We start from the raw sequence: 18,772 nt of genomic DNA on the forward strand, positions 1-18,772 counted from the left end.
AAGATGTATGCGAAGGAGGAAGTATTCCACACAGAGGGAATTGCTAATGCAAAAGCCCAAAGACAAGGAGATTATGTCGTGGAACAGAAAATAGATCAGTGTGGTGAAAGTGTGGCATAGGTCGGGAGGATGGACAAGCCAGGATCCTGGAGACAAGAACCAAATTGTGAAACCCTCAATGGCCATTGGAGAGCAATGGTTGGTGGGGGGCAGGTTGAAGAGTTTAAATCAGAGAAACAGGATGAACATTTCCATAAAACAAAGTTTTCTTGCACAGTGATATAAGATCTTGATGATGGTGAATAGATTTCAAGGAAGGGAGACTGACAGCTGAGCAAAGAATATTGTAAGAGTTGTGTAAGTTGTGTAAGTTGGTGGCAAGAATTGGGTCATGCCCTATACAAACATCCTAATGAATTAAATTCTTTAGTGAAGTAACCGGTAACTTCCTCCTTTACTTATTGTCCTTATTGAAGTAAAAGTCTGGCATTTGTGAAGAGTGAGTGGTAGGTAATTGGGAAAACTTCTTAGCTACAGGTAGCATTTGCTCTTTGAGAATGCAGGGGCTGGGCCTCACTGATGCTGGCTGGGTCATGCCCTGCGTGTGAGTAGCCAAGAGTATGAGCAGAGACAGACAAGATATTTCTGGATGTTTTTTAATATTACAGGCCCAATCTTTCTGATGGCAATAACATTCTGATATTCCTCAAGGGCAGGAGGTCAAGTAGCTAGTTCTTTGCCTTTTTAAATGATGAGCACCATGATGGAGTTTCTTCCTGCTCTGCCAATTAGCTTCTAATCAGTTTTATTTACTTTTATCTTTCAGCTTTAAAAACTATCTTTTTACTTTTTCTTGTCTTAGTCCATAGTTTAATCCCTAAAAATTGATGGCATGAGCATCCCTTAGGACATTTTTTTTAAACAAGACAAGCCAAAATTTAAACTACATGTGTAACTACATGTAGGTCCTTACAACCTGTGAGGTACTACTTACTTTGCACTTGGGGGTCTTCTTATCTCCCCCCTTTAAGTCTTTTGGGTTTGCTTTTTTTATGGAAGAAATCTAAAACAAGAATCAGCAAACCACAGCTGAAGAGCCAAATGTGGCTCCCTGTTTTTATACAGAAAGTTTTATTGCCATGAGGCCATGCCCATCCACTTATCTGTTGTCTACAGCTACTTCCTCACTACAATGCTGAAGCTAAATAGTTACCAAAGAAATCACATGGCCTATACAGTGAAAATATTTACTATCTGGCCCATTGTAGAAAACGTCTGCTGGGTGCTGATGTTATGCTTGTATCCAAGTAGCCATTGGTAATCCTTTGCCTTACCTCCATATGACAAAATGCATACTGCCCATGCTTACTGGATCAATTTCTCAGCCAGCTTCATGTGATGCCCTAGTCAAAATTTTTTTTAAATATCTTTTTAAAGATTCATTGACACAGTTTCTTTGTCTATTTTTCTGTGGTGCTGAGGATTGAACCCAGTGCCTCACATGTGCAAGACAAGCACTCTGCTATTAAGCCACAACCCCAACCCACTCCAGTCAGATTTACCAAACTTTTTCTTGCAATCGTCAGGGAGTTGCATGTTGGGCAGAAAGGCCACCCAACTGCAGTAGTGGCTGTGGAGTTTTGATACTGTGGTATCTGCATCAGGTTGTAACTAATTTCCTGCCTTTAAATGCCTTGTACCCTATGTGGTGTTGAATGACAGGCAATAATACAAACCAATATTGAATTGTCAGAGAAAAAACAGCTATGACAAAATGTCCCAAGTATCACTCTGCCAAGATTTTTTAATAGTTAAATCTTAAAAATACAAATATGAATAATGAAGTAGAAAGGGTCCTATTTATTATATATGTGAATAAGCTCAGGAATAGAAAACTTTAGTGTTACTATGATATTTTTTCCCTGATTTTGTGACCCAAAATTTTTTTAAAAATAAGAAGTAGTGTTTATTGATGTATGCCACTGTTATTTTTGTAGTTGCATATGTGCAAAAATATTGACTTAGTCTTTTTTTGTATTTTATTTTTTTGTATTTTTTTATTAGTTGCTCAAGACAATACAATGATCTTACATATCATACATTTGATTCAAATGGGATATGAATTCTCATTTTTCCACATGTACAGATTGCAGGATCACATTGGTTATACAGCCACATGAAAATTTTACAATTTTATACTTATTCTAAACTCCTAAGAGTAGTTTTAAAACTTTTATTAGAGATTTGTGGTTATACATAGCAATTGGGTTCATCCCAACAAACTCATACATGCATGAAACTATATTGATTCATGCTTCCTGACTTTTACCTCCCTCTTTCCCTCCAGTCCTCCCTCCTCTCTCCCTACTAGACTCTTCTACTAGGCTTCCTTTCGCTCTTCTATTAATTTGTATTCGATTGGTTCTTTATGTAATCTTATCCTTCCCTCTCTCTTTCATTTGTTTTGCTCTAGCTTCCACATATGAGAGAAAACATTCGACCTTTGAGTTTCTGAGTTGGGTTAATTTCATGGTTTTTAATTTTTAGCAGTCTCAGAATAATGTAAGCCTTTAGAATATTCTACATGTTAAGATGTGACATCTTGATTTGTTTGGTTTCTGAAGTTTATTGAGCACAAATATGTTTTAGGCCCAATTGAATATGGTACTTATTGAAAATAAAAAGTCTCCATTTTCTCTTTCTTTTGAGGACACTACACAGCAAGTATGTACCTGTGCTGCTTGTATTCAACAGGAATCCTTGAAGATAGTCCATACCATGATCCTTGCCTATACTGTTGTTGTACAGTTAGTTTAGTACCACAGGATCCCATCCAGAAGCTAGAAGCTCATGGACTAGAAGCTCTTGAAGGGAGGGCCTTTATACAGGGTTGCTGCTCCCTAATTATATTTTGAATGTCATGAACACTGTAAGCAAATGTCTTTGAAAGTTATTTATTTATTTTTATTTTATTTTTAAATTTGTTTTAATTAGTTATACATGACAATAGAATGCATTTTGACATATCATGCATGAATGGAGTATAACTTCTCATTCTTCTGGTTGTATATGATGTAGAATTACACAGGTCATATAATCATATATGCACATACGGTAATAATGTCCAATTCATTCTACTATCATTCCTACCTCCACACCCTCCCCTCTTCATTCCCCTCTGTCTAATTCAAAGTATCTCTATGCCCCCCACCTTATTGTGAATTAGCATCCACATATCAGATAAAGCATTTAGCTTTTGGTTCTTTGGGATTGGCTTATTTCTCTTAACATGATATTCTCCATCCATTTACTGGCAAATGCCATAATTTCATTTTTCTTTAAGGCTAAGTAATATTCCTAAATTCATAAGCTATTATGAATTGAGCTGTTATAAACATTAATGTGGCTGTGTCACTGTAGTATACTGATTTTAAGTCCTTTGGGTTTAAACCTAGGAGTGAGATAGCTGGGTCAAATGGTGGTTCCATTTCAAGTTAAAAGTTATTTATAATGCTTAAATTACTTTAAAAATGTAAGATATAGCTTTTTCACAGAAGGCATTATTCAGAGAGGGATGACAGTTTTATAAATCTGATTATGAAAATGTCATTGGTCATGTTCAAATGAACAGTGTTTTTTCATTTCCTTTTTTTGTTTGTTTTTTTAACTTGTTTCTAGGCCAACCTTTTAAACTGGATCCCAAATCTGCTCATCGAAAACTAAAGGTGTCACATGATAACTTGACAGTAGAACGTGATGAGTCATCATCCAAAAAGAGTCATACGCCTGAACGCTTCACCAGCCAAGGGAGCTATGGAGTGGCTGGAAATGTGTTCATTGATAGTGGCCGGCATTACTGGGAAGTAGTCATAAGTGGAAGCACATGGTAGGCAACTTTTATCTATATTCTTCCTGTTATTAAAAAGCAGATCTCATTCTGTTCTTTTTTTCTTTTTGAAAGAGAGAGAATTTTTTAATATTCATTTTTTAGTTTTCAGTGGACACAACATCTTTTATTTTTATGTGGTGCTGAGGATCAAACCCAACCCCCGCGCATGCCAGGCGAGCACACTACCGCTTGAGCCACATCTCCATCCCTCATTCTGTTCTTTGTTAGAGCATCAATTTGTTAAGCATCCATCCTGATCAGTTAGCTATTGCTATAATAATGCTACGTAACAAATACCCCAAAGTTTAGTGGCTTCAAACAACAACCATTTATTATTGCTAACTAACACCCCCATGTAGGGTTTGGCAGATCAGAGCTAATCTCAATCAGGCTTTGCTTGAAGCTGTAAGTTGGTACTAGGCTGGTTCTGTGTCTCTTCAGCCTCCTTGGATGTGTTGGCCACCCACATAATGTTCTTCTCAAGGAATCCAAGAAGGCAAGCACATTTCAAGCCTCTGCTTTTATAATTTCTACTAAATTCCTATTGGCCAAATTAATATAGCCAATCCCAAAGCCCACAGAGGCATGAGGAGGGAGTGAATATTTGCCAAGCAATCATCTAACCCACTCCTCAGCCAATAAGGAAAAAAAAACTTGTTATTAGTCTGTGTGTGTGTGTGTGTGTGTGTGTGTGTGTGTGCGCGCGTGTGTGTTTAAGTTATGGCAGGAATTAAAGGCAAGATCATTGAGTTCTGGTTCCTGCAAGAGCTCTGGTATCTAAATACTGTTCTTTGATGCCTTAAAATGCAGGTTGGCAAACTACAGCCCCTGGGCCAAATATGGCCCAAAGCCTGTTTTTTTTTAAATGTAGTTGTAGATGGACAGCATGCCTTTATTTTATTTATTTTTATGTGATGCTAAGGATTGAACCCAATGCCTCACACATGCTAGGCAAGGACTATGCCACTGAGCTATAGCCCCAGCTCCAAAGCCTGTTTTTATAAATTTTAAAAAAATACATTATGGGGGCACAGTTAAACCCATTTATTTACATGTTGTTTGTGGCTATTTTGGGGCCACAGTGGCAGAGTCGAATAGTTAAGACAATGATGTGGTTCACAAAACCAAAAATATTTTCTGGCCTTTTAGAGAAAAAAAATCAGCCATTCCTACTTAAAAACATTATTCTTCATTACTTTAACAAAACTAATTTTTGTTACCTTGTATGTTTTGTGATTCAAGATTAGAAAATTAGTGCAAATAGTAAAGGGCAGAATAGGTGGAGGTGAAGCACTGATTATAGGCTTTTGTGAATAATTTCAAGAGGTCTGTTTCATCCAGCCCAGTGACCTTAGCCTGCTGGGTTCCCTAAAACTAAGTGCCAAAGTCAGGGAGAAGTCTACATTAGAATTAGCTAAGACTGCAAAGTTGGCCTTCCCTATGCCATAGCCACAAACTCCACCCCTTACGTTGGCCATCTGTCTCATAAATGCTGACTTACTATTGATCAAAAAGGGACCTATTTTGCTTTAACTTAACAAGCCCTCATATGGTGCAACTATGTGCCAGGCAAGGCACTGATCTAAGCATTTTACTCATTTTTTCATCCTAACTGCCCTACAAAAGTAGGTATTGATACTATCCCATTTTCACAGATGAAGTGACTGAGGCACAGGCCCAAGGTCATGAAACTCACAAGAGATGGCAGAGACAAAAATCCGCAATCAGGGGTCAAACTCTCAGCCAGAACTCCACAAATGTCATCTGTAAAAGACCCAGACACTCAATATTTCTGGTTTTATGGGCCAATTTTTGTTCCAAGTCAACTCCTTAGCTCTGCTGTTGTGGTGGGAAAGCAGCCACAGACAGTACATACATGAATGGGCATGACTGTGTGCCAATAAAATTTCATTTATAAAAATCGGCAGAGGACCAGAGTTGATTCCTGCCTTATAATTTGCTGATCTGTGCTCTTAACCACTGTGCTATGCTGCTATTTACAGCATATTTGTGAAATGGATTAATTACTCTTTTTTTGGGGCGGGGGATACCAGGAATTGAACCCAAGGGCACTTAACCACTGAGCCACATCCCTGGCCCCTTTTTGTATTTTATTAGAGACAGGGTCTTGCTGAGTTGCTTAGGGCCTCACTAAGTTTCTGAGGCTGGCTTTGAACTCATGATCCTTCTGCCTTCACCCTCTTGAGCCACTGGGATTACAGGCATGCATCACCATGCCCCATAGGGCTTAATTACTCTTAAAGCTTAGAGTAGTATATACTTACTGATAGCTTCATCTGTGCTTTAAAAATAAAACCAATGTTGAAAACTGTATAACCTGAAGATGGTGAGTATTATAACAGTGTTTCTTTTGGTGTAGGCATTGATAGAACACTTCTCATTTTAAAAAGACCTTTCAATTCAAATCTATGAAAATAAGGCAATATGTGTCTTTCCTAGTGTGGGCAAAAATCAGCTTGGGCATCCCATTTCTCCCAATAGTGGTACCATTACTGGATGAGTGAGTAGATTTCATTTATTTTAATCCTCATGATTCTTTTTGCCTAGAACATTTTCTTTTCTCAGCATCCTGTCTGAAAGTGGAGGGCAAATTCTACACCATACTAGGCTCTGGGCTAGATTGGCATTTGCAATTTTTAGCTGCATTGGAGAAAAACAAAAGCACAGAGGAAAATACCATGAATGTACTTGCAAAAAGGCAATCATTTCTAGTTAATTAATGTGCTATATTAATCTGGGATGGAATTCAATGTCTAAATGATTGTAACCCCATTAATAATTATTTATTATAAATGATAGCTGATCACTATGATCTCATTGCCATTGATGAATAATGCTGGAAATTCCACCAGACCACTTTAGTTCCATAAACACAGATCAACATTACCTTTAAAACATCCTACAGATATCAAAACTGACTCTTGAGGGGGAAAGAAATTCTACAGTTAATTGCTGCACTTTGGATCTTTACAAACCTGTTTGTGTCAATTTCAGAGAAATCCTCATGTCAAGAATAGTTTCATATTTCCTGGGAGGAATTAGCAAGGAAGGGGTTCCTCTACTACTAAATGCCTGTGACACCTTGACTTACAACAGCTAATGACACATATATTTTCTCATGAAATATAGTCCTGACTTTAAATTAACGTGTATGTTATGATCTGTGCAATGGGGCATGTTAACATTGCTCTGAGAAACATAATTTTTATATATTTTTAATTCTCCATGTCTCACTGCACAACTTAATGGAACATTACATTGTGCTTGCCCCTTTCAAGCTCAATGGAATTATGTACATAGTTTTACAGATTAATGATAATATAATGGTATTTTCCTTTGCCTAATGGACTATGCACTTGGTTATTTTCTTATTCTCTAATGCTGTTAATGTGCACTGGGTGTTTTATGAAATGGTGTTAACTAAACCTATAATAATGAGTTCATGCCACAATTACTAGACCAGAAGTCAAAAGGGCAGCAGAAGATTTCTGGAGTTTGCTCCTAATTTTAACCTTCTCTATATTTCCTATTTGCTGAATAAAGCCATCCCTGATGTAGCTACACAGAATTCAGTTAAGGTTCAAATGGGAAATAAACATAAAAATTCTTTAATAAAAAATTAATATGGTATGTAGCAACAAGAAGGAAACAACACAAATGTGGTTATTTTGTGATGCAAATGTAGTTCCCACATTATCTGAAAACTGGAAATAGCGGCTGCCAGGGCATACAGAAGATCACTGGGAGAGATATTTTAAATTGCAAAATGAAAACCATTTCAAAGTATATGAGTTAAGACTTGGCAGATTAACAGAAGTCAATCAAGGTGCTCCATGAAGGAAGGGAGTCAAAAGTTATGGGACTATAGCTCCCTGGGAGTACAAATCAGCTGGTCTGCTGCTTTATGCATGGAGTCACCATGACTGGCTGCCCACTACTGAAGCAGGTGTTGCCAGGTGCTCAGCTGAAGCTTCCACAAGCCTCATATCTACTGTCTACCATCAGAACAGAGTTCCCCTCCTCTTACAGTTTCTGCATCTTGTGCAAGGGCATTGCAATAGCAGAACCTCACCTGCAGATTCTGGGAAATGCAACCAAGAATTCCCTCTGTGAGTAGAAGAGGATCAACATGAGGGAAGAGAGGATGCGGGGTTGACATCACAGATGGGATGGCACATTGATTTAATGGATGATGCCATGTTTTATTAAGTTTCATTTGAACTCCCTACTCTTAAAGTGACTGTATTTTAACTCAACATGTAATTTTTAAAAGAATGTCATTTTAACAAAGACCAATGAATTTTTCCCCTCTTCACTGGGTAAGGTACCATATGTCAATATCCAATTACACTGGCTTCTGCTATAACATATTAAAAGTTGAACTATGAGTCATTCACTCTTTATTAAGAGTGATGTGCTTTGCTTATCTTAATAACTGTGAAATGCTTTGAATATTACAGGGCATGTCTCAGAGAGGTTAAAGGAGATTAAGAAGCTTAGAACATTGTAGAAAAAATTCTTAACATTTTTAGTTTTGAACAGTGAGAGCATTTAGGATAACTGGATATCTCTCCACTCAAAGATATTTTTAAGATTTAAAAATATTAGGAAATATAATCAGGAGAGCTCTTGGCAGTGATGACTTGTACAATTTCTGGTGAGGAACGGCATTATAAAGTGTCATAAGTTTGTGGCCTTTTGAGTCATCCTAGGTTCAAATTCTGATTCCAGTACTTACTGTTAATGTGTCATCAGACATTATAATGAAGTAATAGTTACTAAATATTACATGTCAGGCCTTGGGCCCAGGATTTAAAATGCATTTTTTTTCTCTTTTACCTCTTAAAATAAGCTTGGGAGATGGAGACTATTATTGTCCCAGTGTTATAGATGAGAAACTGAGACTGAATGATGACAAGGGATTTATCCTCATAAATGGAAATCATTCTCATCACTTGCCTTTGGCAAAGTGCATTCAAAGTCATGGAAAACTACAATTGAAAAATTTAAAGAAGATCAAAAGGACAAGTCTGGGTTACACTGTCCAATATCATAGCCATAAACCACATGTGGCTATTTAAATAATTATCTTAATTAAAATTAAATAAGATGCTCCTCCACTTATGATGGGGATACGTCCTGATAACCCCATAGTAAATGGAAAAATATCATAAGTGAAAAATGGATTTACTACACATAATCTACTAACCATCATAGATTAGCCTAGCCTATTTTAAATGTTCTCTGAACACTTAAATTAGCCTACAGTTGGGCAAATTGATCTAACATGAAGCCCACTGTATAATTAACTGTGCAATTTATTGAATGTATTTCATGGAAGAGTACAGGAACAGTTGCTTCCCCTTGTGCTCATGTGACTGCCTGGGAACTGTGGCTCACTGCCCCTGCCTGGCTTTGCAAGAGAAGATCATACTTCATTTGACTAGCCCAGGAAGACATCCAAAAGTTCCTAGTGAATACATATCACTTTCACAGCATTGTAAAGTTGAAAAATCTTTAAATTGGACCATCAAGAACCATCTATAAATTTATAGTTGAGTTTCTCAGTTTGACTAGCCAGTTGAGTGCCTGAATAGCCCATGTGGCTCCTGGCCACTGTACTAAATGGAACAGAACATTTCAATCATTGCAGAAAGTTCTATCTGTTGGTACTGGCAATTCATGAGAGAAAGTAAAACAACAAAGTATGTAGTGAAGATTCTTTTGCAGTGTTTGAACTAAAAACAAGACTGTGGACAAATACAATGGCCCCTTTCTGCCTACAGTATGTTTAGGAGGGAAGAAGATGAGGAAAACAGGTGTTGGGGTTCTTAGCTAATCTTTCACTCAAAGAGAATGCACAGAGACAACGATGATCACATTTTCATAACCCCATGAAAAAAAAAATTGACCATAGAACAGGTTAAGTACACACACGCAATGTCATTCACTGTTTTTATTGTTGCTATTTTGTCTCTGCAGGTATGCCATTGGCCTTGCTTACAAATCAGCCCCAAAGCATGAATGGATTGGGAAGAACTCTGCTTCCTGGGCCCTTTGCCGCTGTAACAATAACTGGGTGGTGAGACACAACAGCAAGGAGATCCCCATCGAGCCAGCCCCCCACCTGCGACGCGTTGGCATCCTGCTAGACTATGATAATGGCTCCGTCGCTTTTTATGATGCTTTGAACTCCATCCACCTCTACACCTTCGATGTGGCATTTGCACAGCCTGTGTGCCCCACCTTCACCTTGTGGAACAAGTGTTTGACGATTATAACTGGTCTTCCTATCCCAGACCATTTGGACTGTACAGAGCAGCTGCCGTGAGCATCTGACCACATGAAGCTGCTTTCCAGGAGAAACAAAGTTTGAGGCTATTATTCACTATTTAGGGGATTAAGAAAGCACAGGTTTCAAGAGTGTGATTAAATCTCCCCCAAACTATCCATAAATCAGCTAAAATAGGGTTCAAATGGGAGATTTCTTTTTCTTTTACTGTGTTTGTATTAAGTACAGGCTTTAATAATTTTTTTGTATTTAGAGGAAAATCTATAGATTATTTATAAAAGAAACATAATCGGGATTACAACTGTTAGGAATGACTTGGTTTTGCACATTGAGAGGCCCATAAGTTTGCCAGCTCTTTACAACTTTTATTTCATCACTGTCTATGGGCTTGCAAAAAAAAAAAAAAAAGAAAGAAAAAGAAAAGAAAACAAAAAAAACCTTTTGTAGATTTGTATGTTTATTCACTTTCTCACATAATATTTCATACTGAGCCCATGGTAGGTCCTGTCACTTTGACAGTGCATTACAGAATATGCAGCTATTTTAAATACAAATAATTTTTAACCTAGTAGGGAAACAAACAGGCTTTCTTACTATGGTGTAATTTGAAGTATTTTAACTGTGATGTCAAAAACTTGTGGATCAACTAGAATAGAGTAAGAAGGAGAATGGATAAAATTGACTTTGAATTGAACTTTGAACCTCAGACTTAGCCATGGCTCAATCTTTACTCTCTGGTGGTCGATGGGATAACTTTGGGAAGAAAGGTTCTGAAACCTTTGGCCATACATAACCCTACTTCTCACAGGGCTAAGGATTCTGGGCTAATATTATGAATGAGATTGCAATTGAAAATAGTCACTTTGAATCCTACAGATTATTCAGAAATTTAGGCTGATTTGTGTTTTCTCAGAAGTAGGATTCTGTTTGATGATATAATACTATTTTAACCTTTTAATAGTTTTTTTAGGCGTATGAAATTTCTTCACTACATTTAATAGTTGTCCTATTTCCCCTTTCCCCAATTGATTTTTTTTCCCTTTTCTCTGGGGCTGAGGAAATAAATAAACACAATCTGTCACGAATGGCAGCACACTTTGAATTGATTTTGTTCTCTAGGACATCAGCACATGGCCCTGATCACAACTACCATGTCCAAAAATAAGTCACTGAAAAATACTTAATATTTATGAGTTAGTAATAGCAAGGAACATTGCATAAAACACTATTCACTAGAATATATGTCTCAAGTTATTATAAGCAAACATTTATTAAACACATCTTGAAAGATGTAGAAGTCCCTCCATATTCTAGTATAGTAACATAGAATTGTAAAACAAAAAGAAAGAAACTCACTATTTGCATGCAAGAACCTGCAAATAGAACCTACTAATCAACTGTCAGATGGGGTTCTTTGCATGCTGTTCTGACACATTGTAATGGTCCCTGAATTAAGGCTTTCTGGAGCAGTCTTTGGACTGGAAGTTTGCTATTGGTTCTACCTTGATGAAGGGCATGACTTCTAGAAAGATTTGTGATGGCTAAAATATTTATCTGGGCTACTGAGTCAGCCAATAAATAAACAGACTGGTAGATTTAGGCATAATTTTTAGTAATTTTGCTTTTAACCAAATCAATCGTTTCCCTGAAGTCAATAGACCCATTGTTTTAGCACCACATGGCCAAGGCTTATGTGATTGCCAAACTGGACTTTGAGGGAGACCAAGCCAGCTTCCTGTGTCCTTTTGTCTCTTCCCTGGCAGATGCTGTCCTTTTTCTTATTGGATAAATTCTATATATTTACTACATTATTTATACCCAGATGAATATTTTGATAGCTATGTAAGACAATTACACATCTAAGAAATAGACACCTCAATGAAAAAAAAAACGAATCATTTTTTGGCAACTAAATGTTTTTTCTTTTGTTTAACAATGTAAAACAATGTGTATTTGCCTTCCCTGAATAAATAGAAAGGGTTCTCTCAGTAATTTTTACATACATTTTGGGTTACTGGATAATGGATATTTTAATGCACTTTGTACACTTACAGGTTCTGAATATAAGGGTCTAAAACTCAGTTTCTGAGTTTTTAAAACCATGGTCTCCAGGTACCAATAAATGCTACAGTTTGCCTTATGATGTTAACAGAAAGCATTTACTGGAAGGACACTATTTCCATGAATATAATGTTTTTCAATATAAAGATGTTACTACTCAAGTTTTCACTGCAAGCTGTTTAGGGTATGTTTGGGCTATTTTTATAAGGATAAGAGATTATGTTATAATTTTGTTGTGAAAGTCTCACTTTTGGCTAACTTAAAACCATTGTGGATGTAGCAGCTACTATTTCCAGGTTGTCACATTTACAGGAAAATATGTATATGGTGAAAGGCCACCGTGTTTAATTACTGTAATGGTGTAGAAAAAATTTCCATGTGGATTTTTTTGAAAGTCTAAAAAAATATATGCTGTAAACATTTGCTGCAGTATAATAATGCATTCTCTTCAAATGGATTGGGGTCACAATATTTTATTTTACTTTTTTGAGGTTTTCACTTCACCGGAAGCATTTCAATATAGGAGCAAAAGAGATGGCAGTGCCAATTAAATGAATACAACAAAATTGACATGGCACCAACCAAAGTTACAAGGGCTGGCATCATGGTTGTATGATAGCTCAGTATCCCAGAACCCTGGGCTCAGAGAGGCCCTAAGCTTGGTTCAGTGCTCTTCTGTCACTGTCATGAAATTCTTAATAATTTTTGAACAAAGGGCCTGCATTTTCACTTTGCACCGGGTCCTGCAAATTATGTAGTCAGTCCTGATAGCAGAACTCAGAAACATGGTACCTCTCTTCCTAGTGGATAGAAAGAAGTCTGGATCCAAAGTGGAAAATTGCTGGCTATATCATTCAAGTAGGAATCTAAATGGTGAATTAAGATGAGGGTGGACTTAGGCAAAGATTTTCTTTCCAGCTTTAAAGAAAGTGACTTCAAAAACTGACTGCAAATATGGATGATGGTTTCTGCTGGACAAGAGGAGATAGCCTGAATCAACAGGCTTTTAATTATGGTACTGCTATATTGACCTTTAACTTCTGAGGAACTGAACTAGTGCCCTCTAGTCAACGTGGAATTCCATCCCAGCTCCAGGCACATTTGCAACTGCCTGCAGAGACACATGCCTATGTGCTCACAGACATGTATGTTTGGTGTTGGGAAGTTGACATCTGGTCTGCCTTCATGAAATACCAAAAAGCACACAAAGACAATGACGACGACGGCAAGAGGAAGTTTTTGAAAATAGTGCTCCTCATTCTGCGCTCTATTTTACCCCCCAGGAGACATTTGGCAATGTCTGGAGTCAATTTTGCTTGTCACAACTTGGGGGACACAGTGCTACCAGCATCTAATGGGTAGAGGTCAGGGATGGCATTGAACATCCTGCAGCTCCACCACCACAAAGAGGTATCTGGCCCAAAATATCACTTGTTTCCAAGTTCAGACGTTCTTGGTTGTTGGCCTTTTTAAAATGCAAAACTCTAATGCATAAATACATTTTAATATTTCTATTATTGATTCAGTGCCTGATATACCAAAAAAAGTGGACGTCGTCAATTCAAAGGTTCTCTGCAGTGACTCCTTCAGAAATGTTTACGAACTACTTAACAAAATCCGAAATCTGTAAAATAATCCAAGCCTGTGTAAATGGGGATCACTGAAAAGTATCATGATTTGGAGGAGCTTAGTTTGGGAATGAAAAATTGTTTTTCTTTACTCCACCTTGCACTGGACAAAGTCACTCCTTGGTACTTGAATCACGCTGCCACGCCCTTAGTCCAGACTATTCTCTTGATTGCTGTTGCTTCCTGGTTCAAAATAAAATCAATTTTGTGGCACCGAAACAGATGTCTGCCTGTCTCTGTTGCCTTTTTGCCATTTTTTGTGTTCACATTTACAATTTTCACAAACTTCTGATTTCCCTTACAATTTTGTGAGGGTTCATTTTCTTTAATATCTGAAACTGTCTCATATCTGCCCTCAGCCCCTTTTGAGTCAAAAAGACACTTTTTAAAAAAAGACTAAAAATACCCCATGGGCAATTTTAAAACAATAAAAGATAAGTGATTAAGGGATAGAAAAGGATAGAAACCTAGTGCAAAGATTGCTTGAAGTTTAGTCTCAGAGGTGGGGTAGAGAAGGGCAAAGTAATGACCATCAGCAGAGGAGTGGTGGTCTTTACAAGTATAGTCTAGAACAGTTCCAGTAGATGGTCCATAAATAAATACATGCCCACTCCCATCCCAGGATATTGGACCTGACTCTGGCATCTTGGAGTTGCAAGCCCTTTTTACCTAGGTCTACGCTGTCCACTGGGCCCCAGCATTAACACCACTGTGAGCTGCTTCAAAAGGCCCACTCTACCTCACCCCAGGTCTGCTGGTCAGAACGTCTGGAGGTGTGACAATATGAGTTCTAACCTGCACTGCAGGAGATTCTAATACCAGCAAAAGTTTGCTGGGCATAGCTCTGGAGAGATTTTTTTCAGTCTCACAGCCCATATAAAAGAAGCACTTGCAACCTGAAATGGATATTCAAGGCAAAATATGCTTTAAAGGCAGCATGATGTAATGCAATGATTCTTCACTTGACTTTGCATTAAAATCCTTTTTACACATGCTGATTCCTGAATTCCATCCTGAAAGATCAGGGATGAGAAGGTCAGGAATGTGACCCAGCAATCTAGAACTTTCTAAAGTACAGCCAGGATTGGCAACCAGTGCTATAGCTGGCCACTTGAAGGGTCAGATAGTGAATACACATGATCTCTACAGCAACTATTTATGTCGGTTGCCACAGAAGGAAAGGAATCACTGAGAATATGTAAATAAATGGGCGTGGTTGCATTCCAATAAAACTTTATTTACAAGAACAGGCATTGGACTTGACTTGCCTGTGAGCTCTAGTTTGCTAACCTCTGCTATAGTGGATGCTGGGCTGACAACCCAAAGCCCTCAGGCATTCTCTACTCCCTTGCTCACCCAGGACTCAGCCTTGTTCCTTCACGCCTCAGTGAACTCTGAAAGTCCTTTCCAACATTGAATTACATCAATTCTGTGAAATCACATAACTTAGGGAGAATTAGTTATGGAGTGCTTAAGACAGGGCCTCTCAATGGGTATTAGAAGATATATTCATTCAACAGTCCAGAGTAGGGTGTGCCAGGGTTCTAGTGATTAGCTTTACCTCCTTCATAATTTCAACTCAATCAGCCCTTCTCACAAGTGACAGGTGTGTAAAATATATTCCCTTTGATAAGAGTTTTGAAGTACATTTAATTTGAACTTTTGAAGCTGAACAGACACTACTATAATTAATCACCTTTCAAAGTTAACTTGAAGGGCATGTCATACACTCCACAGGGTAGCTCACATTCCATCTATTTTTTAAAATATACTAGTAAAATATGTTTAAAAAAGATAGTTGCTTGTAATTATAATAAGAGCACATGGAACTTGCAAAATCCCTTTTCCCTTGAGTATCATTCTCCCTATAAGGTGAACATTTAAGAGCACAAAATAAAAACGGGGCTGAGATTTTACAGAGAAAACTTTCTTGTAGTTGTCCTATCTTAGCATGGGCAATTTATGGAAAGGCATTCAGGTCTCTCTTTGGATCTTTTTCAGCCATGTCCTCCTGAGAGAATTATTAAAGCATGATTAAATAGGAAGCCTAGCAATTAACGAGCAAATATGTCAGGGCCGAAAACCAATTACCAATTAAGAAGCGGCACAGAAAAATGATTTAATGAACATTGGTTCTTTTGCACAGTCTATTTATTCTCAAAGCTCAATTTTTATTATGGTCATTAAAAGCTATTCAATTTAACTAAAGCATTTCAAATAATAATGCTGATTTTCCCCTTCACTAATCATATTCTCCCTTCAACAACTGTCCTCCCTCACCTCTTCTTCTCTGTCAAGTTTCTCAAGGGGCTGTTCACACCTGCTGCTTCTGATTCCTCACCTATCATTGTACCTCTCCATATCCCATTGGAAGTTCAGTGTTTTTGTTCCACCAAACAGTGCTTGCTGACATAAAAAATTGGTGTCCTTGTCAATAAAACCAGAATATTCTCAGATGTTCACTTGGCTTCGTCTTGACATACAGCAGTTTTTTTATAGACCACCTAGTTCTTTTTTAATACCTCCCTAGGCAATGCCATCCACATCATCACTTCATTCACTAGTCTGTGCAGAAGGCTCCCAAATTCAAATCTCTAGCTTCAATTTCTACACTGAGTTCTGTCCTTGACCTATTTTTGGTGATAATTTTTAAATGCCTAAAAAGTTCAGTATGTCCAGAATTGCACTCATGATCTCTCTCCCAAACCACCTCCTAGCCAACATGTTGCATGAACCCAAAGCTACAGATTCATGTTTGATATCCCTTTCACTCATGTCTAATCCATCACCAAGTCCTGTTGACTTTATCTCTTAAATGTTTTACTGATCTACTTCTTTTTGCCTCTGCATACAACCTCAAGTCTGAGCTTTCATGTCTCTAACCTCTATCACTGAAATAACCTCTGACTAGTCTACCTGTAATCTATAATCACATTTTCTCCTTCATTTGATCCCCCAGAACAGCCAAAGTCATCTCTAAATCGAATCATGTCACACACGTCTACATACCCACCACTGTCATCCTCATTCCCAAATTTCTTACATTAACTAGAAAAACCTCATAGTTTCTCTGAAAAATTTCTGCAGTGCACTCCCGATGGATTTGTGCCTACAAATCTTAATATCATCTTGGACCATTCTCTCCTTATTCCCTGCACTCTGGCCAAACTGGCTGTTGTAACCATGCTCTGATCTGCCACGGACCTCTTCTTGGGCCACTTTTCCCTCATCTTCATAACTAATATTTCACATTGCTTCTCTTTTTTTTTATTGGTTGTTCACAACATTACAAAGCTCTTGATATATCATATTTCATACATTAGATTCAAGTGGGTTATGAACTCACAATTTTTACCCCAAATGCAGATTGCAGAATCACGTCTGTTACACATCGACAAATTTACATAATGCCCTATTAGTAACTGTTGTATTCTGCTACCTTTCCTATCCTCTACTATCCCCCCTCCCCTCCCCTCCCATCTTCTCTCTCTACCCCATCTACTGTAATTCATTTCTCTCCTTGTTTATTTTCCCATTCCCCTCACAACCTCTTACATGTAATTTTGTATAACAATGAGGGTCTCCCTCCATTTCCATGCAATTTCCCCTTTCTCTCCCTTTCCCTCCCATCTCATGTCTCTGTTTAATGTTAATCTTTTCTTCCTGCTCTTCCTCCCTGCTCTGTTCTTAGTTGCTCTCATTATATCAAAGAAGACATTTGGTATTTGTTTTTAAGGGATTGGCTAGCTTCACTAAGCATAATCTGCTCTACTGCCATCCATTTCCCTGCAAATTCCATGATTTTGTCATTTTTTAGTGCTGCATAATACTCCATGGTGTATAAATGCCACATTTTTTTTTCCATTCATCTATTGAAGGGCATCTGGGTTGGTTCCACAGTCTAGCTATTGTGAATTGTGCTGCTATGAATATCGATGTGGCAGTATCCCTGTAGTACACCCTTTTAAGGTCTTCAGGGAATAGTCCGAGAAGGGCAATAGCTGGGTCAAATGGTGGTTTCATTCCCAGCTTTCCCAGGAATCTCCAAACTGCTTTCCAAATTGGCCGCACCAATTTGCAGTCCCACCAGCAATGTACAAGAGTACCCTTTTCTCCACATCCTTGCCAGCACTTGTTGTTGTTTGACTTCATAGTGGCTGCCAATCTTACTGGAGTGAGATGGTATCTTGTGAATGGAGTGTTTTTTCTCATTTCCGTTTCAGAAGTTTTGTCGCTGATATACAGAAATGCCTTTGATTTATGCGTGTTGATTTTATATCCTGCCACTTTGCCGAATTCATTTATTAGTTCTAGTAGTTTTTTTGTAGACTCTTTTGGGTCTTCTAGGTATAGAATCATGTCATCTGCAAATAGTGATAATTTAAGTTCTTCTTTTCCTATTTTTATGCCTTTAATTTCTTTCATCTGTCTAATTGCTCTGGCCAGTGCTTCGAGAACTATGTTGAACAGAAGTGGTAAGAGAGGGCATTCCTGTCTTGTTCCAGATTTTAGAGGGAATGCCTTCAATTTTTCTCCATTCAGAATGATGCAAGCCTGAGACTTAGCATAGATAGCTTTTATAATGTCGAGGTAAGTTCCTGTTATCCCTAGTTTTTCTAATGTTTTGAACATAAAGCGATGCTGTACTTTGTCAAATGCTTTTTCTGCATGTATTGAGATGATCATATGGTTCTTATCTTTGAGTCTATTGATGTGATGAATAACATTTATTGATTTCCGTATATTGAACCATCCTTGCATCCCAGGGATGAATCCCACTTGATCATGGTGCACAATTTTTTTGATGTGCCTTTGTATCCGATTCGCCAGAATTTTATTGAGGATTTTTGCATCTAGGTTCATCAGAGATATTGGTCTGTA

The 18,772-nt window shown here is 37.8% G+C and overlaps 1 protein-coding gene and 1 long non-coding RNA gene across 11 annotated transcripts in view; one reads left to right on the plus strand and one right to left on the minus strand.

The window, feature by feature from the left end:
* Mid1 (midline 1) overlaps nucleotides 1–14,110 on the plus strand; it is a 586,678-nt gene extending 572,568 nt beyond the window's left edge. For 6 of the 7 annotated variants that reach the window (XM_078035129.1, XM_040286113.2, XM_040285948.2 and 3 more), the window contains exons 9-10: nucleotides 3,679–3,886; nucleotides 9,893–14,110. In XM_078035129.1, coding sequence (XP_077891255.1) covers nucleotides 3,679–3,886; nucleotides 9,893–10,241 — 557 coding nt within the window. In that variant the 3' untranslated portion in view covers nucleotides 10,242–14,110. Of the gene's footprint in view, nucleotides 1–3,678; nucleotides 3,891–9,892 lie in introns of those variants that run through there. The other variant, XM_078035132.1, reaches the window with a different exon arrangement.
* LOC120889882 (uncharacterized) overlaps nucleotides 1–18,772 on the minus strand; it is a 316,936-nt gene that overhangs the window by 113,801 nt on the left and 184,363 nt on the right. The gene's annotated exons all lie outside the window — the stretch shown is intronic.

The sequence above is a fragment of the Ictidomys tridecemlineatus genome, chromosome X, assembly GCF_052094955.1.
Source record: "Ictidomys tridecemlineatus isolate mIctTri1 chromosome X, mIctTri1.hap1, whole genome shotgun sequence".
Lineage (NCBI taxonomy): Eukaryota > Metazoa > Chordata > Mammalia > Rodentia > Sciuridae > Ictidomys > Ictidomys tridecemlineatus.